At 37.9% G+C, this 15764-nt stretch overlaps 1 protein-coding gene across 1 annotated transcript in view; it reads left to right on the top strand.

The window, feature by feature from the left end:
- CCDC141 (coiled-coil domain containing 141) overlaps nucleotides 1–15764 on the top strand; it is a 228237-nt gene that overhangs the window by 189990 nt on the left and 22483 nt on the right. The window contains exons 18-21 of the mRNA XM_054549559.2: nucleotides 118–267; nucleotides 9645–9785; nucleotides 10505–10699; nucleotides 12425–12608. Coding sequence (XP_054405534.1) covers nucleotides 118–267; nucleotides 9645–9785; nucleotides 10505–10699; nucleotides 12425–12608 — 670 coding nt within the window. The remainder of the gene's footprint in view (nucleotides 1–117; nucleotides 268–9644; nucleotides 9786–10504; nucleotides 10700–12424; nucleotides 12609–15764) is intronic.

Raw genomic sequence — 15764 nt, 5'->3', positions numbered from 1 at the left:
GAACCTATTCTTTTTTTAAAAAGTATCATTTACGAGTTTCATAATTCAGGTAAATATCCTACTCGTCTTACTGCTGTTTCGTCCATTCTCTCTGTTACCACCATTTGTCTCTTTTAGCACTGCTCTAATGTTTCTGCAAAGAACCTACAGCAGCAGCTGGAGCTCCTTGAGGAGGACAGCATGAAGTGGCGTGCCAAAGCTGAGGAGTATGAACGGACCCTGTCCCGTAGTGTGGAGTACTGTGCCATGAGAGACGAGATAAATGAGGTGGGGGTGGGAGGGGTGAGAACTGGCACATTGCCAAAAAGCTGTTTGAACCTAAAGCATGTGTCTAAATGTCCACATATGTGCACACTCCCACACACACACACAAACAATGAATCAGGAGACTTTCTTCTCACTTATTTCTTTTAATCCACTGAGCAGTGACCTCAGGGATCTGGAAGTTTGAGTGAACTTCAAGCTCTCAAATTTGTTGAAGTCAGTATGATGTCAATGCATAGAAAAACCTATAATTCAGTAGTACAGTTTTTTTGGTTGCTTTTGTTTGTTTGTTTTTTGCTTCCTCCTTCTCCCTCAAACCTGTATAGCAGTCATTTGCTTCAGTGGATACAGCTTTTTCAGGACCCAGAGGAAGGGGTGACATTGACCAGTTCATTGCAGCCAACTCCAGCCTGCTGAGGTTCTATTTAAGGGTCATTGACTCATGGTGAATCAATGGTGCCGGGGGCCAGGGAGCAGACACTTTGCTTTGGAGGCTACAAAGTGTTAGCACTGAGGTCAAGTGGCTGGTTTCATATTTACTCAAACTGACTGGCTTTTCTGGCAAAAAAACTCTTCAAGAAAAAAGAAATAACAATCAAAGTGATCTTCTACATCCATGCACCTCCACATGCTTAATTCTACCTTCTCCCCCTCAACTGTAACAAATCCACAACACCTAGATATTCACTAAGTCACAACCACCACCTGCTCCTAGCTAAGCTTCCCATTGAAAGGCTTACTTGTTCTGGGAGAAAACAACTCACAGATTGGGATAGCAATGGTTCTGATTCTTGACTGGGAAGAGATAGCAGAACACAAGGGTGCACATAATTCTAGATTTATCTCCATTTAGAGCAAAATGTTTCTGAGCCCATTAAGCCATAAGTCCATTGGGAAAGAAGGTGGTGGTAAAGGAGGCAGTAAGCTTTCTTCACTTTCTGTTTATGCCCAGTTTACATCAACTAGACCCAGCAAGTATCAAATATTATCCAACAACATTAAAGCACAGAAATATATATAAATAACTCAGCTTTAATGGTGGCCTGGCTCTGAAGTGGCCCTTCCTGTAGACCACACATTTACAGACCACAGGCAGGTGCAGGATGGACCATGGCTGGAAGGAAAACCAGAGCGAAAGAGAGCAGGAGTGGCCACTTGGATTCTGTTAAACACAAGGGAAGCAGGAACTGACATCTGATAATGTTGTTCATTTCAGCAGTGTGCTACAGGACTGCAGAGTTTCAGCTCATAATTTGTTTTCCAGGGAGTTACTTTTGGCTAGAGAGGCGTCGACTCTTCGGGGTTGAAGCGGTAGTGTAATTTGCTCTCTACGTGATAGAATGGCCACTTCCGGTTCCTGTGCTGCTGCTTACGGGTCAATCATGTCTTGTTAAGGAAAACCGTCAGAGCACATTGGTCTCCCCAAGTCTACAAAATGTGGATTCATGGTTATGGAAATTATTCCTTTACAGTCTTTCCTTAAAGTGATCTTCTTTATTCCTCTTTCTTTCTTCTTTCCTCCCCTCCCCCTTTCTTCCCGTTTTCCCTCCTTCTCTTCCTCCTCCTCTACTTCTATTTGTAAACCTTTGTTTTGCCAAAATCCTCCCTCTGCAGCGATGGTTGGGCTCTACATTTGCTAAAGCGCAAGTGGAGCAGGCTGAGGGGTTTTCCCAGCCCCCTCTGGCTCCTTTTCTATCTCCCTGTAGAGCTGTGACATTTATGAAGCTGGGTCTCCCTGTTCACGCCCTTCCAGCAGGAATTCTATTTATAGGGACTGCCTCATGATGAGACTGTGTTTGGAGCCAGCCGGCCGGGATGACAAATTTCCCTTCCTGTCAATAGTAGGGACGCCCCAGGATTGTCTGTACCGTGTCAGGAATGAGCAGCCAGATACATGCGGGTTTGATTTAGGAATCAGGTATCACTTTAGCATGCTCTTACATTTTAAGAGAGATATTCTTCCCATTTGCTTCCACTACTGATCCAGTTAATCTTTTATGTAACTTACAATTTCACATTTAAATGACCTTTGAGAACTTTGAGTCTTTGTCACTTTTCCTTTTTTGTGGAGATATAGTGAGTGTGCACACCCTGGACTTTCCCACCACAGGCCTAAGGGAAAATAATCAGAAGGAATATTTTCCGTGCCTCTTAGGAAAATAAAATACGTGTGTTCCAGTTTATATTGTGAACAGCAGAGGCCAAACAGATGGCCAGTTTCCACAGTGGTAATAATATTTGCTATCTAGACATTATTATTTTGTTATCATTATTAGTCTTTGGGTATAGCTGCTTAAAACATATTTAAAATTAAATACGATACGTTACACTAATTTTTTTCTGTATAAACAATTAAAATGAGATAACATGCCAGAGGACTAAACCAAGTATAGCATTTAATGTTTAAAGTTGATTTTTAAACACAGTTTCACTTTCAATGTGCTTGAAGTACTGTTAGAAAGTTCACAGACTCTGACTTGCAATGGATTTTGGAGAATGTCCAGTTCAGTATGTTCATTTTTCAGATGGGAAAACTGAGGAGCATATGACTTTCATGTTATGAATATGCTACAGGACAACAGAGTTTCAGCTCAGGGTGTTCCAGGGAATCAACTTCAGGCCACAGACTCATTTGTTGGGCACCAACATGCTTATCATTTGTTAAACTCAGAATTCACTATTTACATAATATTTCAGTGCCATTCAACCACTGCATGGTCTGATGTTAAATATCTTCTTTTTTTATGCTTTCCTCTTCTATCCCTATTTTCTGGTATATCTAAGATGTTTGTATGATCTGATATAATAGTACATTTCATTTGGTTATTTCAAAAAATTTCTTTCTTGACTGTGCTGTAGCTAACTTACATGGTCTTAACTACATTGAAAGCCCTTAGAAAAGAACTCAGTACCTCAAGCCAAAATAAAGTGTTCTAAATGTAATTTTTAAAAATGTAATGTGATGTGCCTTAAAGACAGCGAATGATAGTTTGTGCTTTATCTCTGAGAAAAAACCATTTTTTTCCAATTTCATATGAAGACATAGGAAATTGTAGAACCTTATTTTCTTCATGTCTACCTACTAGAAAAATAATCTTCAGACTGTCAGACTTTGTGTTTTTTCCTGCCCATTTCACACAAAGATACATTTGTGTGCTTGAATGTTGAATATAATTCATATTTTTTCTTGCCTGGCTATATAAATAAGTTGTTCATACACAAAGCACAGTAGACATATTCTCTGCCATATTACATGACACAGAAACATCATTCTTTACACATCTACATTTAGAAATGTAATAAGTAAATATCAAGCATGTTTTCTTCTTTCAACCTGACCAAAAAAATTACCTTTACATTTACATAATATTAATGGAAATTTGTAACTCGAGGCTCATATTACAGATCACAATTACTTTGCTGAAAAGAATAGTAATGACAGAATCGGGTTGGTATCCATTTTCTCAAGTTTTCCACATAGAACTTCCAGATAATTATTTTACCTTACCCTGAAATTTTCCACTGTAGCAACATCTTGCCCATCAGGAATTATGCAGAAAAGGACTTAGTATATATGTTCCATGTATCGGTCACATGTTCTAATGGCATAAATTCTTTTTTCAATTTGAATAAATCAGTCAAATGAGTTCCAGGGATACAAGTCAATTAGTAGCAGTAAATTAGAATAGAGGAATAGTGTTGCTATAGACACATACACAATAAAATTAAAACCGCCTGACATTGTATAGCGCTTTGCCACTGACAAAATGACCATGGACTGCTACCCACTGTCAGGAAAGGAAGCAGAGGAAGAGTTTGCATAGACAGCAAAACACCCAACAGGGCAGCACAATGGTATAGTACAGACAATAATTATTTTTCAAGATTTATAACCTGAATTCATCATTTTCTTTAAAAAGGACTCCATTATATTCACTCAACGAATGTGTTAATGGGGCTTCTGTGTACCAAGCCGTAAGAATACAAATAGCAGTGGCTCACACCTGTGTTTCCCGCACTTTGGGATGCCAAGGTAGGAGGATTGCTGGAGCCCAGGAGTTCCAGTCCAGCCTGGGCAAGATGGTGAGACCCTGCCTCTACAAAAAAAAAAAATTGTTTTTTTTTTTTTTTTTTTTTTGAGACTGAGTCTCGCTCTGTCGCCCAGGCTGGAGTGCAATGGTACGATCTTGGCTCACTGCAACCTCTGCCTCCTGGGTTCAAGCAATTCTCCTGCCTCAGCCTCTCGAGTAGCTGTGATTACAGGCATGCACCACCATGCCCAGCTAATTTTTGTATTTTTAGTAGAGATGGGGTTTCACCATGTTGGCCTGGCTGGTCTTGAACTCCTGACCTCAGGTGATCTACCCACCTCAGTCTCCCTAAGTGCTGGGATTACAGGCGTGAGCCACCATGCCCAGCCCTACAAAAAAATTTTAAAAATTAGCCAAGTGTGGTGATGTGTGCCTGTAGTCTCAATTACTTGAGATGGTGAGGCAGGGGGATCCCATGTGCCCATGAGTTTGAGGCTACAGTGAGCTGTGATCACGTCACTGTACTCTAGCCTGGACAAGAGAGTGAGACTCTGTCTATTGAAAAAAAAAAAAAAAAAAGAACACAAACATCCTCAGGAAACTTCGAGTCTAGATAGCATTAAAACCCATGGGACTTCACAGTCACAGCCATTCCGCTAGTGGGCCCCATCCTGGGTCCATCTGGATGGTATGTGTAAGAGGATAAGAAAGATTACAATTTGCTCTAAAAGCATCCATTCCATAAGGTTAAAATGTTAACATTTTGGTGTTTAACATCTGCAAAATGACTGTGGAAACTTCCTGAAGAATAAACAGAGCTGAAGTTTAAAATTATGGTTATCATGTTCAGAAAACAAAACTTAGCAAACATATTATGAAGACATAAAACATGCAAAATGGACAAAATATGTATTACTGATACCTGTTGCTACCTACAATTTAAGACAGAGTAATTGTCATGTCTTCCCAAGTTGTCCCACTTTCAGCCGCTAGCAGCTGACCTCAAGCACAAGAAGACAAGGGAGTGGTTGCCAAATGGAAGGAGGCCAAAAAGTCTTGTCCTGAAATCTCTCTAGCACTAAGTCTGAATATTCTACAATTGGGATGCCAAGGTAGGAGGATTGCTGGAGCCCAGGAGTTTAAGTCCAGGCTGGGCAAGATGGTGAGACTCTGCCTCTACAAAAAAAAAATGTTCTGTTTTTTTTTTTTTTGAGTCCTGTTCTGTTGCCCAGGCTGGAGTGCAATGGTGCGATCTTGGCTCACTGCAACATCTGCCTCCTGGGTTCAAGCAATTCTCCTCCCTCAGCCTCCCAAGTAGCATGCACCACCATGCCCAGCTAATTTTTGTATTTTTAGTAGAGATGGTGTTTCACCATTTTGGCCAGGCTGGTCTTGAACTCCTGACCTTAGGTGATCCACTGGCCTCAGCCTCCCTAAGTGATAATTGATAATTGTAGCAAATGATTTGGGTTAAATTTTGAGCTTTTGGGTCTCTTGATTTTGAATGAAGCATCCCTGGAGGATGATAACATCACAGCTTTCTGTTACTGAAGATGAGCATCAAAAAGCTTTTTTCTGGCATGAATAAAATGACAGGCAAGAAATGACATTCATGAAGTGGACATTGTGGAGATTGACCAGTCATTTTATATTTTTGCTTCTGGCCAAACATGTGCCATAGTTCTAAGGAAAGGCTTTCTTTTTAAATGCATTAAATGCATTTCTGTTTTAAATATCCCATGTCCCTCACACAAATTGGCCTTGACAGCAGCAAACTTATAAATAATACATTCTTGTGTCGAAGCTGGCTCAACCAGCTTCGTCAAGACTAACAATAGCAAGCCAGCCTCACTTGGCATCAGCCTCTTTCCCTTCTGCTTCTTTCCAAAGAAGCTTTGTTTATTCCTAACCCTGAGGGGGCTTACGGCGTACTGGAAAATTTGGCAAAGATGCTCATTCTGCTAATTTCAAAATAGCTATAGTTTTTAAATCTTAATAACTTATTTCTAATTATAGCTATGTTAACTCAGTCTGTTTATTCTATGGTAAATATAGAGGAGCTGAACACGTGAAAAGATGGGAAAATAAAATTATTCATTAAAAATATATTTTCCCTAATTTTCTGAAGACTTTGAGGAACTTTAATATGAATTATAACATCATTTCAAGATTTCTAACAGGGTAAACTTCTTCTCACCCCAAGCTTGGGGTGTTTTTCTCCACTTGTGTGCTCAACTTGAGCAGTTGTCTCAGCCCCATCCCGCCATTCCCCATTGTTGACAAGTTGACTAAAGTTAGAAACAGCTGCGTGAACAGTGATACCACAGCCCAGCAACTATGGCCCTTGGTTCCTTTAAAAATATGACCACAAGTTATGTGGGGATTAGATGGGAAGTTAAGTTTTCATATTGGAAAGTGCAGGTAAGAAAATTAAGAATGGCAAGATTTTTCAATCACTGAAGGTAGTTTCATGCATACTGCCTTCCACTTATATCTGCAGTAGTCCTGAATTTGAGTTGAAAAAGGCACAGAGATTTAGATTTAAAATGGATTTCCAGCGAAACCAAAAGAGAAAAGTGCCAGCAGCTTTGTCAAGGGAGCTCATGTGTCAGAAAGAAGCTGATCCCATTTCACATACTCATAGTGTCATGAACATTCTTTGACCTTATAAATCATCTTCAGTGGAAGTGCACACGTTCTGAAGCAAACAGAAATCAAATCACACTCATCATTTATCAGTCTTAAATTTCTTAATCCAAAGTAGATTTAAAATCTCATGGTTGAGAAAGTATTAAATCTCAGCCTTTCTCTATTTATCATATAGTTTTCAAATAGACATTGAACTTTCCCATTTAAAGCAGATGTAATCCAATGGTTATCAGGTTAATGACAGAGCCCCTCTTCCTTTCTCTAGACTAAGGTTTTCTGATACATGTCATGTTTCAGTAGAGAAAAATATATAAGACTATGTTTTATATAGTCTTATATATAAGTAGAAGAATATATACGTTTATTTTCCAATGGATAAATGTTAGTGACAGGGCATTTTTTTCTCTTTATTTTTAATTGTGGTAAAATGCACATAGCATGAAATTTACCAGCTTAACTGTTTTAAGTGTATAGTTTAGTGGTATTAAGTACATTCACATTGTTGTGAACCCATCACCACCATCTGTCTGCAGAACTTTTTTATCATCCTAAACAGAAACTCTGCACTCATTAAATAGTAACTCGTTATTGAGATGTTTTTTAAAACAATAATGTCTGGTTTCCTCAGATGTAGTACTTATTACATTTGTAGTTGCAAAAACTCCTGCCAAAATTTTATGTAAATTACTAAGGATATAATGCCTTTATATCTCAATCTTATAAAATTGACATTATTTATCCTTTCCTGTTAAAACCAAACATATGCACATTAAAACATTGAGTGCCATAGAATGTAAATATTTATTAGTTATTTCACAAATATATCAACTGAATATGATCTTTTAAATATTCTCCTGAGTTTCTAATAGAGAAATAATGTTCAAATTCTGAAGCTTTTCACTTTTTCTGAACATTACTGATTTATTTATCAGTTAAAGTGGTTCATGCGGTCTCTATGCTTGGTTTAGTTTGTAGCTTAATGTTCAACAACTTTACCATATAAACTAAACAACACTGATTAAGTACATGTGTATCAGATGCAAAAATTCTATCAGTTTAATAATTTCCGTGCGCAATTCCACTAGGGCTTTAAAGTTGATGTCTCCAAGAAGTGTTAAAGATAAGATAAAGGCTTTATTTTCACAGTCTGCAGAATTTGAAATAAGCATTTTGAGAAAGCATGCATTTTGTAGGGCAAGTATGTTTTTCTGCATTATGATTCTAAAATCTAGCACATGCACAGTCTTTATTCCCTCCCAAATAATTTGTTTGCTATCATTGAAAAGAATTTTAATGCTTTTCTGACTTCTCTTATCTTAGCTCAAATTTATCAACCATGACATTGTTCACTCTTGCTGTTAAATGCCTCCATATAATCTGAGAAGGTGTTTTTTTCTCTGTACTTCTCTTTGTTGATAATACAAAGAGAGAGTTGCCTGTCAATACGCTTATCCTTCTTAAATATAGAGAAGGGACAGAAAGTGGTGCATTTAATGCAACTGCACTGCTTAGAAATTTGGTGCACTGGTAGAGTTGAACTGTTGTTAAGACTGTCAAAATCTATCCCCTATGTATAGCTATATGCTTTATTTATACACAAGTTAGCCTAGCTGTCATTAGCAACAACTCTCACTTTACTTTTTTTGTTTTTGAAGGATCTCTGAAGTTAATGGTCTATATTTAAGAAGTAAAACTCTTTTCAGAACTGCTCATGAAAAATAATTTTTAACTGGGCAGATTTAGTTATTTTTCTACTAAATCTCATATTGGGTCTTCTCTTCCACCCCACCAATGTCCTGGGTGGTCTAAATGTCAACACTTCATTGACCTCTTCAACATGGATAGCTTTTAGGAGCCTTAATAAATGTATACATGGTGGCTGAGTATTGGAAGATAGAGAGATCTGGGGCAAATATTAGTATATTGAAAACAGAATGAATGGGAAAAAAGATATCTAATAAATTCAAATAAGAAAACTAGAGTTGTTAAAATTTATGTATGAAATGTGAGAAATTTTCTTACTTGAGGGACAAAGGAATATTCTATAGCTATAATCCTAATTAAAAATTTCAAATCGAAAAGTATTAACAAACATTTTATAATTACTTATATTTGGAAGACATATTTAAATTCACTTTGTATGTCCACTTGGCAGATTTGTTTTCTAATGAAAATCACTCTGAGGCCGGGCACGGTGGCTCAAGCCTGTAATCCCAGCACTTTGGGAGGCCAAGGTAGGTAGATCACTTGAGGCCAGGAGTTCGAGACCAGTCTGGCCAACACGGTGAAACCCTGTCTCCACTAAAAATACACAAATTAGCCAGGCATGGTGGCACACATCTGCAGTCCTAGCTACTTAGGAGAGACATGAGAATTACTTGAACCCAGGAGGCAGAGGTTGCAGTGAGTCAAGATCGCGCCAATGCACTCCAGCCTGAGTGACAAAGTGAGACCCTGTCTCAAAAAAAGAAAGAGAGAGAGAGAGAGAAGAAAGAAAGAAAGAGAGAGAGAGAAAGAGTGAAAGAAAGAAAGAAAGAAAGAGAGAGAGAGAGAGAGGGAGGGAGGGAGGGAGGGAAAATTACCCTAAATACATTTTTAAGATTATGAATATTTTGAAGTGTTCAGATGCTTTGATTTATTGCAAATGACTTTGTTTTCTCATTTTAAGGAAACCACCTATTTCTTTTTATTGAACTACAGCTCAAAGACACATTCAAAGATATCAAAAAGAAATTCAATAATTTGAAGTTTAATTACACTAAGAAAAATGAAAAATCTCGAAATCTGAAGGTGCTTAGATATCAAATTCAGCAAGTTGATATGTATGCTGAAAAAATGCAGGTAACAAGAAAGTATGGTTTGTATATGTGCGCATGTGTATGTATGTACTACACAATTATTGCAAAATTGTTTTGAATTTCAAATCTAAATACCTAACTCTGGCTTTTTGTAGCATTGGGACTCAAAGGGTATTTTTCCATTTTTATAACAATTTTATCCTTCATGTAAAAATACATAATAAATTGATTTACCTCTTGAGGCAGATCCAGAATGGTTTCTGCCAAACCCAACCTGTCTACTTCCATTCTTCTCCGCAACACATACACACACGCATGGATGCATGCACGTCATGCCTTCTACACTCCTCCTCCTTTTCTTGCATCCATCTATGTCATTAGTTTTGCTGCTCCTATAGCCTCTTATTCCTGCCTTGATTATTACATGTACTGGCTGGATTATTTGAATGCCTTTTCCAGGAGACAGTGAGCTTATTGAGGACAAGTATTTGATTTAATTATCAATCTCTTTAAAAAAGATCATATTACTAGTCTCAAAATCTGGAATACACCTGTGTACATTTTCTATTTATTTGCTGAATGCTAAATCAATAGAATTTGGGGGAAAACCCATTCTTTCCATAATATATTTGTAATAATAATTATTTTAATAGATTGGAGGAAGCTGCAAAAGCTTTTACCAGTTTTTCTCTCAGTATTTAGTCACTAGCATCATAAATACAAATTGAATGTTATTTTAAAAACTTTTTGTTTTTCACACAGGCTTTGAAAAGGAAAATGGAAAAAGTTAGTAATAAAACCTCTGATTCTTTCTTAAATTATCCAAGTGATAAAGTTAATGTCCTTTTGGAAGTCATGAATGATTTGCAAAAACATGTGGATGACTTTGACAAAGTTGTGACAGATTACAAGAAGAATTTGGACCTGACTGAGCATTTCCAGGAGGTGATAGAAGAGGTATTCTCTTTTTGCAGTGATATCCATGTTGTAATGTTGTTTTCAAAAATCATTTTGCAACTTTAAAGCAATGTTGCATTAGCTGTTATTGTCATTATATTCATGTATCATGCTCCTTTTCATGATTTTTTTTCCTTAGGATAATTCTCTGAAATAGAATTGCTGGACCTAAGGGGATGAATGTTATAAGATCTTTGATTTTATTGGTCAATTTCTCTTGAGAAAAGTCTTTACTAATTTACCGGCAATGTATGAGGGTTCCTGTTTCTCCATAACCTCATCAAATGAAGATGTTTAATTATCATGAAATTATGTTCACTGCTGGATATCTGTTTAAAATGCTCAGAATGGCTTATTTATTTCACAGAACTTGAAAATATTTATTTTAAAAAGTGATACTGTGATTTTTCGCTACAAAAAGTTGTTATTGGTGTTTTCTTTTATTACTGTCAAGAAGATAAATGGTAGAGTATACATAAAATGTATGAAATTTGGGAAGTTAAAGTTATTGTTTGAACACTTTGTATTGAAGAAATTCTGCACTTGAAGTTCTTGAATGTTCTTTGTTGCCCATTATTGTTTGAGATACAGAACGTCTTTACCACTAATGCAGCTGAGTTTTTAGATTTAACACCAGATTAAGGAGAATCAAAATGATCAGTCTTCTACATATGATGTATAAGTTTGTGGTCCCTTTGTGGCACTTATTTAAAACCAACTTCTAACAGAGTCATGTGTTTCTATTTCTCACTCTGCATAAGTGCTTCAGGCCTGGGTCAGACATTGCTTCCATCACAGTTATTTATTTATTTATTTATTTATTTTTGAGATGGAGTGTCGCTCTGTTGCCCAGGCTGGAGTACAGTGGCACAATCTCGACTCACTGCAAGCTCCTCCTCCCGGGTTCACACCATTCTCCTGCCTCAGCCTCCCAAGTAGCTGGGACTACAGGTGCCCACCACCATGCCCGGCTACTTTTTTGTACTTTTAGTAAAGACGGGGTTTCACCATGTTAGCCAGGATGGTCTCTATCTCCTGACCTCGTGATCTGCCCGCCTCGGCCTCCCAAAGTGCTGGGATTACAGGCGTGAGCCACCGCGCCCAGCCACAGTTATTTTTAATGAGAAACTGTCTCATTCTCCACTGTGTTTGGAAACTATAACTATTTTCTACTAAGAAAAGGTGAAATGCTATTTGTTGGATGATATTTCCCCATTCATAAACTAAATCTTATTCTTCAAAGATAATTTATTTATTAGAGTATTCATCAGGCAATACTTTAGCAGTGTATTACTAATGATATCAATTCTTTATGCTGGATTGTGAACATTTGGCTTTTTTCTTGCCATTTAGCATGTATTTGGATTCTTTTTAGTGCCAGATGCTTTTTATCCTGCCTGTTCTTATAAGTCTGCAACATTCCTCTTAGGAATTATATTTTAGGCAAACCTAACAAGGTAGGAGAATCAAATATATTTTCATATTTTTACTTTATTATAGTTTTATTTATATGTATTTTCATATTAGTATTTATTTCTGCCACTAACATTTAAGTGCAATAGAATACAATCATGTTTTAATATTTTCTTTATTATGACTTAGAAAGTTCAAGCCAATGTGAACATAAAGTTGAGGGAATTAAAATTTGATACTTCACTTGTCAAAATTAAGAACTTTAGAAGGACGGTATTTCTTTCATCTGTGCTTTATCTTATTTAAATTTAGTGTCACTTTTGGTACGAAGATGCAAGTGCCACAGTTGTAAGAGTTGGAAAATATTCCACAGAGTGCAAGACAAAGGAAGCTGTGAAAATTCTCCACCAGCAGTTCAATAAGTTTATTGCACCCTCAGTGCCACAGCAAGAAGAAAGGATTCAGGAGGCCACTGACCTTGCTCAGCGCTTATATGGTGAGATCTCTTTTAAGATATTCAGTGATTGGCCATTGAACAAATCTATACTGAGCCTAATCCAGTAGAAAGCAAGAGTGTGGCAAGTCCTCAGGGTCCTCAGCACACCAACCTATTCAGGGAAAATGTTCAAGGTAAAAGCCCACAGCCAGGGAAAGCAAATAGGGAACAGAGGGAGGAATTTCTGACAGCAGATAAAGCCTGCAGATTTTTACCTACTTTGTGTAAGCCTTCCTTCTCTATTCTCTTTTCTCCTCCATCCCTGTTGTTCATCTCTAGGGTAATAACACCAGAACAATACTCAGCTTATATAAACAAACAAACAAACAAAAAAATCTAATTTCCACTAGAGTGATTCCTCGAAAAACATACAAAATTTCAGTAATACTTTAAGAAGACATAAAGCTAAGACTGAAGTCTCCAGCCCTCTCCTTTCTATGAGGCTTTTGGTTCACATATTTGAGAAAGACCTTGAAAATTCTCCTTCACTTTCCTCTCACTTGTGGAATAAATGGGAGAACTCAAATTGCCATTTTACAAGTTCTGCTTTCCTCTCTTCAATGACTAGGAAAGATAATGTCATGTCAGCCTGAGAGATCCTTCCTCCTAAAAGAGGCCCCCCATTTAAGAAGTCCATGGAGGATGATAGTTCTTGAGGGCTCTGAGGAATAAGTTCCATGAATTCCCTGGTATCGGTCCTGTGAGACCCAGAGTAATTCCCAGTGACCAGGCAAACGCAGCCCAGAAAGAAGACACAACAGTTGGTACAAAATGCTTAATTTGCCTGCCCATGGCTGCTGCCAGATATTTTCTCTTATAACATGAAACACTATCCATGGAGAGCCATAAATTTTGTAGTATACTACTTAAATTGTTGATAATGAATTATTCACAATATTCTAGAAGAAAAGGATAGAAACATAAAAATAATAAAATATGGATTGAAAAATTAATGGAAACTAAGGTGACATCTTCTTGCTGGAGTTACCGTGTAAGTGCACTAAATATTTTGCAGACGCTCTGCTCCCATAGCCTGGTATATGTTTCTTCCACAATTGAACTTTTTACATTGTAGTATAAATACCTATTGGTCTTCTCTACTGCCCATAAACTTGAGGAAAGTATATTTTTTTTCACCGTATTTGTGCCTGGATCAGTGCCTATTCAATCTCAGAGCATGAGAAGTGCTGACAAAGACCCTAAAAAGTTAAATTCCCTTCCCATCATGCAAGATCTTGCATCTGGCTTTGTTTGTATTCCTGGCACTTACCACCAATTGACATTTTATATAGGTATTTGTCTGTTGCCTGACTTTCCTTACCAGAGTGTAAGCCGTATTCCAGGAGGGATTTTGCCTGTTAGTTCACTGTCTAATGGCACATACCAACTGCTTAACAAATATTTGATAAATAAATGAATCACTGAATGAATAAATGAATGACATGAGTCTCCATCTGTTTGGTAGGGAAGCTATGTATTTTTTAAAATTTGCATCAAGGGAGGCACTTTAAGATTATATCAACTCTTGCAAGCTACTCAAGCATTACTGAACTCAGAATTTTCATGCAAAAAATTATCTCAAACAAATTTGTGCATACCTGTTATCTACTAAGAGCTTTGGCTGTTATAAAAACAATTAAGACCTAGTTCCTGCATTCAAGAGACCACAGTCTAGTCCTTGAAGTCATGGTATGGTAAATGGAGTGAGAAGGACATAAAATGTTTGTGCTTGTTTGCTAGGGCTGCCGTAACAAAATACCACTGACTGGGTGGCTTAAACAGAAACTTCTTGTCTCACACTTCTGAAGTCTGGAAGTCCAAGATGAAGATGCCAGCAGGGTTGATTTCATCTCAGGCCATTCTGCTTGGCTTGCAGATGGCTGATCCCTTGCTGCCTCTTCACGTGGTCATCCCTCTGCACACACACGCCCCTGGTGTCTCTCCCTCTTCTTGTAAGGGCACCAGTCACATTGGATTAGCACCCCATCCCAATGGCCTCATTTTAATTTAACCACCTCTTTAAAGATCTCATTTCCAAATACAGTTACATTCTGAGGTACTGGGAATTGGGACTTCAACATATGAACTTGACAGGATGGGGGGACATAGTTCAGCCCATAACAATGTGTGATACAATCTTGGCCTAGGGTGTAGAGTCAGATAGTCCTGGGTTCAAATCCCTGTTCCCCCATTTATTGTCTGGGTCACCTAAAGAAGTTCTTTTTTTTTTTTTTTTTTTTTTGAGACAAAGTCTTGCTTTGTCACCCAGGCTGGAGTGCAGTGGCATGATCTCAGTTCACTGAAACCTCCGCCTCCTGGGTTCAAGTGATTCTCCTGCCTCAGCCTCCCGAGTAGCTAAGATTACAGGCATGCGCCACCATACCAGGTTAATTTTTGTATTTTTAGTAGAGATGGGGTTTCACCATGTTGGTCAGGCTGGTCTCGAACTCCTGACCTCAAGTGATCTGCCCACCTCAAGTGATCTGCCCACCTCAGTCTCCCAAAGTGCTTGGATTACAGGCGCGAGCCACTATGCCCAGGCAAGAAGTTCTTTTGAGCATCACATTCCTCATTTGTAAAATGTGGATAGTAGTAGAATCTATCCAAGGATTACATTGAGCAATGGTTATACAGTGCTTAGGCACAGGGAAATAATAAGCATGTGCTACATGGTAGCTATTTTTATTACAATATATAGAGAGAAACCCAGTTGGAAAAGATTAAGAATATCTTCACAGAAATGTTGGCATTTCAGGTGGACCTTAAAGAGTAGGTTATATTTTGACAGCAGAAATGGAGAGTGGAGGGACAGTAGTCCTGGTAGAGGAAGGAATACTCAGCTGCTGTGTGGATCTTCAGGGAGGAGTTGCTGGTTCCATTTGGCTGGAGATAAAATACAGGAGAGAACTAGAGTGACATACATTTGGGAGAGGCAGATTGAAACCATGTTATGGAAGGGCCTTGAATGCCATCCTGTGGAATTTATTCTTCTCTAAGCGGAGAGGAACCACTGGATGTTTTGAACAGGAAAAACTAAGGAGAATTGAGCTTTAAGACTATTCATGTAGCAACATTATTTAGGTTACATGAAAGTGGCGTGGTACACCAAATGTAATCATTTTCCTAGAATATCTAGCTTTTAGAAACTTGTCTTTA

The sequence above is a fragment of the Pongo abelii genome, chromosome 11 (assembly GCF_028885655.2).
Source record: "Pongo abelii isolate AG06213 chromosome 11, NHGRI_mPonAbe1-v2.0_pri, whole genome shotgun sequence".
NCBI lineage: Eukaryota > Metazoa > Chordata > Mammalia > Primates > Hominidae > Pongo > Pongo abelii.
The sequence above is the reverse complement of the archived record's forward strand: the minus strand, read 5'-3'. Positions and strand labels throughout refer to the sequence as shown.